Source organism: Strongylocentrotus purpuratus, unplaced genomic scaffold (assembly GCF_000002235.5).
Source record: "Strongylocentrotus purpuratus isolate Spur 01 unplaced genomic scaffold, Spur_5.0 spur5_scaffold_7, whole genome shotgun sequence".
NCBI lineage: Eukaryota > Metazoa > Echinodermata > Echinoidea > Camarodonta > Strongylocentrotidae > Strongylocentrotus > Strongylocentrotus purpuratus.
In genome coordinates this window covers 16,951,519-16,961,996 of record NW_022145613.1, presented here as the reverse complement: position 1 = coordinate 16,961,996, position 10,478 = coordinate 16,951,519, and the positions used below count along the sequence as shown (strand labels likewise).

The window sequence follows — 10,478 nt, the reverse complement described above, 5'->3', positions numbered from 1 at the left end:
AATTCTAAACTAAATAAAGTGTAAGAAACATACCTGTACATGTTATTTGGAGATAGTAATAATTTCCCATTTTCTTGAAGATTTTCTTCAAAATTATTATAATGACTCCCTCCCCCCTTCCCTCCTCAGGATTCGTGAAGTGTTGTCGACTATACTTTTTCCTGTTTTGTTTAATATTGACCAATAATATCTCTGATTGCGTTTCTCAGTATCTATATAAAATATTTTTTAGACATGCGTAATAGGAAATGAGCTAAAAGTTCTAAAGTTGTACGGAATCTGAGACTATTGTATATAGGAATGAAATAGTATCAGCAAATGCTATTAATAAAACGTTTTACTTGTAATTGAAAAGAGATATTCGGGCACTTCGTATAAATAATGAACGCCTACTGCAGATCTCATGGAGCTGGTGAGTAACAATGTACGAATATTCAAACGCCTTTGCGGTATGCCTCTCAAATTTTAGATACATATTATTAAGGCGGTGCCGAATTGACACAAGAAAAATTCATGCTTTGTAATCCCCGATTTTTATTTTTTATTTAGCTTACATTTTCCACGTTACCTAACCATAACGTCTTTCTCAATTGTGATTATGAAAAAATGTATGAATAGTAATAGCGTCACCTTTATACATTATATACATGGGTGAGTGTGTGCGTGTGTGTGTGGGTTTGTGTGAGGGTATTTTGTGTGGGCGTGATCGCGTGTGTTTATAGGGAAGAAGAAAAGATTGTTGTACACTCTAAGAAAAAAGGGTGCAAAAAAGGGTGCAAAATAAGAGTTTGCACCCTTTACATAAAAATGAACCCTTTTGAAGGAAAAGGGGTTCAAAAAAGGGTGCAAAATCTTATTTTGCACCCTTCCCACAAAAATGAACCCTATCGACCAAAAAGGGTGCAAAATAAAAGTTTGCATATTGCATGCATGTTCATGATTACTTTACACGTGTTCACATAAAAAATACATTTATCATGATTTCTTAAACAAATTATGACAATGCACATCAATTTTGTGATTTGAATTTTTCTTCGGCAATCATTAAACAAAAAGATTATGTTGTCTGATCATGTTACAATTACATTCACGTTTTAGCAATAGATACATTGATTATATGATTACTAACCAATAAACAACATGCATGTTTAATATGTATTTGTGTACGAGCAAATAACACGAGTATTCCTCGAGTATGGGAGAAGGATTGCACCTTTTAAAGGGTGCAGGACTGAACCCCTAAAGGTGCTGCTATTGCATCAGTTTGCACCCCCAAAGGAGCAGGATTGAACCATTAAGGGGACTAACATGTCTCCTAAAAGGTGCAATCTGGCACCCTCCTTAAAGGGTGCAGGATTTAACCCCTAAAGGTGCTGCTATTGTTGCATCGGTTTGCACCCCTTAAGGTGTAGGATTGAACCATAAAGGGTACTAACATGTCCCCTAAAAGGTTCAATCTGGCACCCTTTTAAAGGGTGCAGGATTGCACCTTTAAAAAGGGTGCAGGATTTAACCCCTAAAGGTGCTGCTATTGTTGCATCGGTTTGAACCTCTAAAGGTGCATAGTTGCACCATTTTTTCTTAGTGTGTAGGGAGATCAGGTAAATTAGCCTCACATTTACATTTGTCTAAAACCGATATTAAGCGGGAGGAGGGTGGATTACAAATTCATTCCCACCGCCCCCCCCCCCCGATTGACGCCCATGATTTAACGAGGTTTTCTTCGCGTGACTTGAACGGATGGCAGCACACTGAGATAGCTCTGAAGTACAAATAACTCTAGATCGTTGCCATCTAACAAAAATCAGGTGATTGGGACCCGTTTAGAAAAGCAGGAAGAAAGGTGAAAAATCTGGGCCTGCTCGTGATGTGACACGGGGTAAAACTTCTGCTCTGGAGTTAGCTGTTTTGTGGGGTTGAGAGTTACAGCATCTAAATACAGTAGAAGAAACTATGAAATATAGTGGATACGTCACTGGACTGTGGATCACATGGTTCGCGGTTCGAGTCTCGCCGCGGCATTAATGTCTTTTGACATTAATTTATATTTGCCACACTCGATTCAGGTAAGGCAAATTGTTTCCCGGCAGGATTTAATTCCTTCAAATGACAGCAATGCTAAAGCCGAGATATAATAATATTCTGGAGCGCCAAGAGTGTTAAGTCTGAAAGTCATGAGAGCTATAAAAGAACCCATTATCATCACTGTTTTTCTGCTTTCACTCGCTCTAAACTTCCACCTCCCCCCCCCCCCGAATTTATCCCATTTATGCATTTTCTCACTTCATCAGATTCCTCCCCAAACCAAGGAATAAACCAATGATTTCATTATAAATGCACATGAATAAGAAGAATTCAAACCGATAATTAACGTCGCAGTGAAATTTTTCTTTAGAGATCGCGATTAATAGTAAGAAATGATTGATAAAGTACTCTGGCTCCCTTTCTGTTCGTTTCATTAATTTTTCTCCACTTACTCTTTAATCTTCCCTTTTCCCTTATCTCTCTTGCCAAAATCCATTAACATCTTCATCAATTTCTTCGCGAAAACAGGGGGGGGGGGAACTCTAATTTCATTATAATATACACGGTCATGAAAAAGATGAGAAATTTATGGCGGAAATGTGGTTAATATTTTTCAGAAGAAATCATAGTATTTCTTCTGCGGAAATATGAGTCAAGGGGGTTTCTGATATTCACCTCAAGTTCTGTGACTTTGTAATTCTTTCTGACGTGCGATAAAGTTGTCTATTATGGAAAGGCGTATGATGCAATTTGAAAGCCACGTTAGATAGATGTGTTGAGATGACTGAGTCAATATCGTTTGGATGAGAGACAGGGAGAAGGGTAAGATGATAGAGAGGTGAGAGGGAGAGAAATGGGGAGGGGGGAGGGAGAAAGAGAGAGAGAGGAAGAGAGAGAGAGAGAGAGAGAGAGAGAGAGAGGGGGATATTATGAAATACACAGAGAAAGAAGAAAAGGATAAACTATCATCTAGCTTTAAAAAAAAAGGATAAATGACAAGAGCACATTTTCCAATTTGTGAGGAAATATTTAAAAATCATTTTTGTATTTGTTTATTTGTTTATTTTTATTTTATTTTTTCCAGGGGGGGGGGGACCGCTTTAGTTTTTGGTTTAAAAAAGGTAAAAACAACGCTACCATCTTATTTTTTAAGAATTTTTTGCTAGGTTAGGGGGGGGGGGGGCGGGGCCGTCCGCCCCCCCCCCCCCCCCCCCCCCCGTTGATCCTCGCTTTGTGTGATTTCGCGGTAAAATTTGATTTTACTTTCGCTGTCTTTCTTTTAAAGGCAACCAGAAAGTCAACAGCTTGGTTTATGTTTTATCAAATATCACCAGGCCTGAAATAGCCCTGATGTGTAATTCGATCCCAGTTCAAGATCACACGTAAGAAATATCCCGCGGTACGCGTGGAACATGTCATCAGTTCGTCATGCATCGCCCTGCCGTCAGCTTCCGCGGAATGGTACTCCCATGGGCGGTAGGAGGACTAGTAGCACAGCCGAGATCTGGGTCCAACTGATTTCCGGCGGCTCGATTTCAAAACATTTTCTGAAGGATGAAAAGGGGAAAGAGAAGGAGTGACAGAAGGAGAAGTAGTCGATAAAAAATATACTTAGAGATGAACCAAATTGAACGATTACAAACTTCAAAGAGAGGAGGACACCCCTTGCTATACCCTTCAACTCGCTTCACCCCCCCCCCCCCCCCTGGCGCCACTGAATCCCAGATAACGCCACTAATAACTTATACTGTGCTGTACTTTCGTAGTACGCTCGGCATGTGTAAATTAGATTTTGAAAAGTAAGGGCTCGGAAAGTTATTAGACCGGGGGCGAGGGAGGTGGCCCAATTCGTAAGAATTACTTAGCGGCGCACCCTGGATCCGCCACTGATATCGGAAAGGCCTATAGGCGAATATATTTTTCTTCTATCTTTCCCTTTGTCATTTGCTTTAGGCCTATATATTTTGTATATTATCCGATTATTAGTTTTTTTAAAGTTTGGTTCTCAAGAAATTTAGATGAACTTGGAGTCGAAAAAACCAGAAGAAGAATTATGATGAAAGTTTAATCAGAAGAAGAAGTGAAGAAGAAGAAAAAGAAGAAGAAGAAGAAGAAGAAGTAGTGAAGAAGAAGAAAAGAAGAAGAAGAAGAAGAAGAAGAAGAAGAAGAAGAAGAAAGAGAAGAAGAAGAAGGATAAATGAGGAGGAGTAGTAGGAGGAAGAGGAGCAAGAGAAGAAGAAGAAGAAGAAGAAGAAGAAGAAGAAGAAGAAGAAGAAGAAGAAGAAGAAGAAGAAGAAGAAGAAGAAGAATAAATGAGGAGGAGGTGGAGGAGGAGCGAGGAGGAGGAGGAGCGCCGGGAGGAGGAGGAGGAGGAGGAGAGGAGGAGGAGGAGGAGCTAGAGGAGGAGGAGGGGGGTATTAGGAGGAGGAGCAAGAGAAGAATTAGCTTATCTCCCAATCGATGAACAAAACGTTAATTATGCGGGCGATTACGTTGCGAACTAGATCTGCGAACCTAAACTTAGATTGTAAGCCCTCTCCGAGCACAGTACAGTACAGTAGCATAGTAGAAAACAAAAACTTGAATATGACGTGGCGATCAATTGATGACGTGAGCGACTGCTGTGGAATCTTCATAGCAGATTTGAACAAAAGATAAAGGTAATATGAGCTTCTTTATTAATTTTATCACATTTTAAAGTTTTCAGTGCTGATTACGACAATGTAGGATAATGTTTGCATTATTTAATTTCGTGTGGAACTCTAAGACCACGATATGAGAGTCGAGATCAAACGTTCGGTTTTTATATGTCAGTCCCATATGTTGTGAATTTTGTTGGTGAAGGTAGAGCATACGGCGCGCGGCCCTAGTACTACCAGTTCAGATTCATTTTTACCCATAACTCCGGCGTGGAGATACCCTACTAAAACATACCAGAAAACAACTAAATCTTCATCAATTGTTTAAATAATAGTCATGATTTGAAAGCCCTTGTGTTTCATACCTGTTTCATCATGTTCATGTCAATTTTCTTATCTTTTTTGGAGTATTTTCCTATAAACTTGAGGCGCGATAGCTCAGTGGTAGAGCAGTGGTCTCATATTCCGGTGGCACAGGTTCGAAACCAAGTCGATGCTAGTGCCCTTTGGTAAGGCATTAATCCTCATTACCAGGTCCCTTGGAGCATGGAGAGGACCTAAAGCCGTCTGCCGTCTAGTTGCTTACTAACAAGCATTTATGCTTTCTTGGCAGTCGGGTAAAATAACCACCACACTAACAGGTTTTTTTGTATTGTACAAAGTACTTTGAAATATGTCAAGAATTTAACCAGAAATATGTCTTTTATGAGATTTTTATACCAGAGTGATAGTGATTTTATTTTGCCTTCCATGTGTTCTTGATGTTAATGAGCTAATGTGCAATTTACAATTAAAAAACACTGACCTCTTTCTTACAAGAGTTTGCAACAACAAAAAATATTTTCGCATTGCTATTTTGATACTTACCTTATGATTATAGTGACCAGTTTAGTATACTAAGGTGTATGCAGGAATTTTGCTGAATTTAGCAAAGTCCCTGCGCATGCACATTTTTACACCAATCTTTGGTATGTCAATCTCATCCTCTTTAGATCTGGGGTTAAATATTGGGTCAAATTAGGATCCTGAAACAAGTTCTGGATGACCCTAGTAGTTGAGCTGATGGTTTGAAGAAGGATACAAGGCAGCATGGATTTTCAATCTGTTCTCTCCCTTACTGCAACAGTTTCTACTATCGGCCTGTTTTTGACTGGCATGTAAGTAAAATATTCCCATCCTGGTAATTTGGCATGAAACATCCTGGCCCATAGTCAACTAAGATTTAAATCTGATGCGTGGTTTGACTTTGAGGTCGGTCTAAAGTTGTGATTAACAGTGGAAGTTACAAATTTTTCCTTCATTAATCATGACTTAGACCATGCCAAAAGAGAATTAGTAGCAGAGTATAAGCATTTATTTTTTACATAGATGGCTGTTTTATGAAAATCATTTGAATTGATAAACATGAACATCTAATCAGGTTCAGCCACATGAAAAAATAACATCCTTTATATTCATACTCTTGTGGCAAGGGGAATAACTTTTAAATAACAGTAATTGTTTTAAATGTAAAATCCATTTTGTGCTGAATTGTAGGTGTTTTGGGAAAATGCTCAGGATTGTTGCATTAAAACTTAGAGCAATATCTTGCATTACAAATATATTACTATATATATATTACTATTTCTATATGTACGGCCTGTATATCTTGTGCAATTTTAAAGACATGATTATTAGTGACACCTCTTTCAATAGGTGATAATTTTCTCATGTTAAATTATGATTCTATTGAAACTGTTGGAAAAAGGAATAAACAATGTATTAAAGAAACTGACAATTTTGTTCTCCTTTTTCCTCTTTCCTTTTACAAAGAAATATTTCACTTTGTTTTTCTGCTAAACTAACTTGCCAACAAATATTTTGGACATATTATTAGGAGCCTTTGGATATGATTTAAAATGAGCTACTGATGAATATCCTACTAATCCATTCTTTTGTGATTTTATTCTTGCAGACAAATTTGTATGAAGATCAGATCTCAGGGTAATACACAGAACATCTCCATATTTCCATTCATAGCAGGCATCATCAAGTAAGTGTTTACAAAGGGCCTACCGGTATATCACCTGTTTCATAAACCAGCCAAATAAGGCCATTTTTCGTAATGTAAACAAATTATATGCATATGCCTTTTTGCCTTCATTGATCTATTATGGATAAATGTACCTTATAATAATCAAAATTCAAATAGCATCAATAATTATATATTGCCCTTTCTTGCAACACTTAATATATGCAGGTTGCATTCTGACTACTGAAATACCATTATTCTTATCAGGTGAATGAAATAATTTGTACTGAGGCACTTCACAGAGACTTATGTATTGAATTTGGTTCCATTACGAAAATGGCCTATTGCATCATTAGTTGTTGCTAGGTAAGACAAACGTTATGACTTGCCCTACCCAACAACATGTAATGTAATTTGAATTCTGACTTTTGAACACAATTTGTAACAGGTGAATAAAATAATTTGTATTGAGGCCATTAGGTATAAATTTGGTCACATTGCCGAAATGGCCCATTAATTTGTAAGATAAATATGTAAAAATCGACCAACAGCATTGGTATTTGGTAACACTATGAACATGATGGACAAAGAAAGCGGACAAAATATACAGTTTCTCATTGTACCCTCAACAATGGCTATGGTAGACAAAGGAACATCCCTTCACTGCTATTATGAAAAAATCTGTAGAACAGGTGTCACATGCATATTCATCTGTTCTACACTGCTTTCTTTGTCCGTCATGTTCATAGTGTAAACATCTAAAAGGTCACCAAGAAAAATTTCTTATTTGCTTCATTATTGGATGAGGGTAGAACACAACCTCAAAAAGTATTTTGCTCTGGAATACATGCATATTCAAAACAAATTAATTTAAGTGTTCAATTGTCAGAAATATTATTCGTCTCCATTCAATGAATTTATGGAGCTAGCCATGACTAGGCAGTTTTAACATACATTGATACAAGTTGTGATAATTTTCCTTTATCATCCTTTTAAACTTCAAAAGTACTCAAATGACTTCTTGTCTTCATTCCTAATTCCTACCTTGCTGTACAAACTCTCTGTCCCCAGTACAGTGTTATGGACCAAGTACGGTGTTTTGATCGAGGATCAGACTGTCATTTTTACCAACGGAGTGGGGATCGTTCTTCAAACTCTCTACACTCTGATTTATTACCTAAACACAAATGATAAGGTAAGTTTGGTTTTGGTTTTTGTTTTTCTAATGAGTTATGAGGATTTTTACTGCCAGTAGCGGGCTGAATCGAATGGAGATTAGTCCCAAAAGTATGTTTTTGATGCTTTGAAAAACTCGTCTGAGAATAAGGCAGAAGTGATCAAGAAATCATTGATAAGGTAAGCTTTTTTTTTTGGGGGGGGGGGAATTTTGGGTGGTTTGAAAAAACTCCTCTTAGAATAAAGCAGAAGTGATCAAGAAATCATTGATAAGGTAAGCTTTTTTTGGGGGGGGGGGATTTTGGGTGGTTTGAAAAAACTCCTCTTAGAATAAAGCAGAAGTGATCAAGAAATCATTGATAAGGTAAGCTTTTTTTTTCTGATGAGTTATGAAGATTTACTGCTAGGAGCGGGCTGGATCGAATGGAGATTAGTCCCAAAAAGTGATTTTCTTTTGTAAAAATGTTTGAAAAAAAATTATCTTAGATTAGGCAGAAGTGATCAAGCCAATCATCGTTTATCATAGGCCAAATGTCAAGACCTAGTGGTGAATATTTTTTATTTAAAACAAAAAAAATAATGTTTTTCTCTATACGCCTCGTTATTTGCTAGAACTCAAACTTCATTTTAGTCTCAAATATGTTTTTAATTTTGTTTCCTTCACATTTTTTTCCTCCTTTTTTTTCCTTCATGTTTTTTTCTTCTTTTTTGTCCTTCATGTTTTTTTTTCTTCTTTTTTTTCCCTCATTTTTTTTCCTTCATGTTTTTTTTCTTCTTTTTTTCATTCACATTTTTTTTCTCCTTCATGTTTTGTTGCTTTTGTTGCAGAAGCAAGTACATTCCAAACTTCTATATACCGCCCTAATCATCTACCCGACGTTAGGAGCTGTCAAATTCATGAATATGACGGCAGCAACGGCCATACACTACATAGGCCTAGCGTCGTCATTCGCCACAGTACTCATGTATGCAGCGCCGCTTAGTGTGGTGGTGAGTAAAACTTTTTCATTCATTAATAGAAGATGGTCAGGTTTCTTTTTTGGCTTTACACTGTAGGAGAAAAGAAGGGAATTACTTGAATGAGAATATACCAGTCATGCTAAATGTTCACAGACTGGTGGAAGTGATGACTTTAAGAAATGCCTGAATCCTTAAATATTATTATCGTTTTAGAGTTTGGGTGATTTTATTTGAAATTTGAATTTAGGCAATTATAATTGTGCCATCGAGAATGCAATGGGACCAATTTTCAGAGTATAGTATTACAATTAGATTTAATGTCCAAAAGCATTGGTAGTAGTAAGATGGACACAAACAGAAAAAATGAGTATGATATTCATTAATTTATAAATCATTCACATCATGAGATAAACAAAAAGATATGCATATGAACCAATGAAAAAAATATTATAGCTTTCTTATATTTCTCATTAAACTTCATATTTCAAAGCATACCTGTATTAGATTGTCATTGAAAACCTTAAAAAAAAACACTAAGAATAAAAAATTCTTGCACTTTATTTGTCTGTGATTTTTTTCTTTTTCAGGCTCAGATCATAAGAACCAAAAGTACCGAGGCTCTACCGTTTCCTTTATCGTTTGTTGGGTTACTGGTGTCTTTGCAATGGTTTATTTATGGGCGTCTTGTGCAAGACTCTTTTATTCAGGTAGGTTTGAAACACGCATATATAGATGTTACATGAAATCTGCCTTGATTATCTAATAATCTAGACAAATCTACATTTTTTCTGTCCAAAAATTGAAACTATGATTTTGATCTGTAAAGTGTTTATTTATATGGGAGTTACTTATACCCGATTTACCCTTGAAACAGCATTTTAAGTAAAAAAGTTGTGTACCGGGGTACATAAATCTGAAGTACCAAGTTAAAATTTTTATGCTTAAAAGTTCATTGATTTTGTTCTAAATTGTAATGACCAAGAAGGGTTAAAGCTTTTTCGTTTCATTTGCTTTTTTTCTTCTTCTTCATTTTACTGTAGATTCCAAACTTCTTAGGCATGCTTCTGGGTGCCTTTCAGATGTCTCTTTTTATCCGCTATCCTGGCCCGTCACGGAAATACGACCTGGCGGGATCAAGCGTCATTTGAAGGGCACTCGTAAGACGGACGACCAACCCGAGAACAGAACAGAGGAACATGCTTTTATTGGTAGGCTCGTTTACACTAAGCCTTGAGCTCATCATTCCAGATTGACAAGAAGTCAGAGAGATACAATTTGTCTTCGTGCAATGGGGCCTAGGGGGTACAAAATCATGTCAGAAACGTTTAAAAAGTGAAAGACAATCTGAAAAACAGTCTGTGTGTGTGCTATTGTATATTCTACAAAGCATGTTATAACCTCACTGGATTATCATTAGGCCTTAAAAAAATAAGATGTTGTATTGCCCTTTGCGACCGACCCAAAAATCTTGAAATCTACAGTGGGCTTTTTAAAGAATTTTTTAAAAAAAACGTTTTTTAGAGAGAAAAAATATTGAAGCATTCAAAACTGAGAAATATCGGCCCAAAGAGGGCGAGGAAAAAAAAGTTGAAAAAAAAAATTCTGATCGATCGACCCATGTTTTGGCACATAAAGGGCAATACAACATCTTTTTTTTAGGCCTTACT

At 36.8% G+C, this 10,478-nt stretch overlaps 1 protein-coding gene across 2 annotated transcripts; it reads left to right on the top strand.

Moving 5' to 3' along the window:
• The first annotated feature begins 4,580 nt into the window (after positions 1-4,580).
• On the top strand, positions 4,581-10,149 carry LOC100890911 (sugar transporter SWEET1). Of its 2 annotated transcripts, none has more exons than XM_011685818.2 (7): positions 4,581-4,685; positions 5,657-5,821; positions 6,619-6,696; positions 7,747-7,870; positions 8,683-8,841; positions 9,399-9,518; positions 9,852-10,149. In XM_011685818.2, exons 2-7 carry the CDS (start codon positions 5,754-5,756, stop codon positions 9,957-9,959), a joined length of 657 nt encoding a protein of 218 aa, XP_011684120.1. In that variant the 5' UTR covers positions 4,581-4,685; positions 5,657-5,753; the 3' UTR covers positions 9,960-10,149. The 2 variants fall into 2 exon arrangements, with proteins under 2 accessions (XP_011684120.1, XP_011684119.1); XM_011685817.2 differs by having other exon boundaries at positions 8,680-8,841.
• Positions 10,150-10,478: the final 329 nt, after the last annotated feature.

Bases quoted from the DNA above. Each gene is read 5' to 3' on its own strand.
- LOC100890911 (XM_011685817.2), top strand. From the start codon at position 5,754: ATGGATTTTCAATCTGTTCTCTCCCTTACTGCAACAGTTTCTACTATC. The intron at 8,842-9,398 runs GTGAGTAAAACT...TTTCTTTTTCAG, and splicing joins CAGCGCCGCTTAGTGTGGTG to GCTCAGATCATAAGAACCAA. The intron at 9,519-9,851 runs GTAGGTTTGAAA...ATTTTACTGTAG, and splicing joins TGCAAGACTCTTTTATTCAG to ATTCCAAACTTCTTAGGCAT.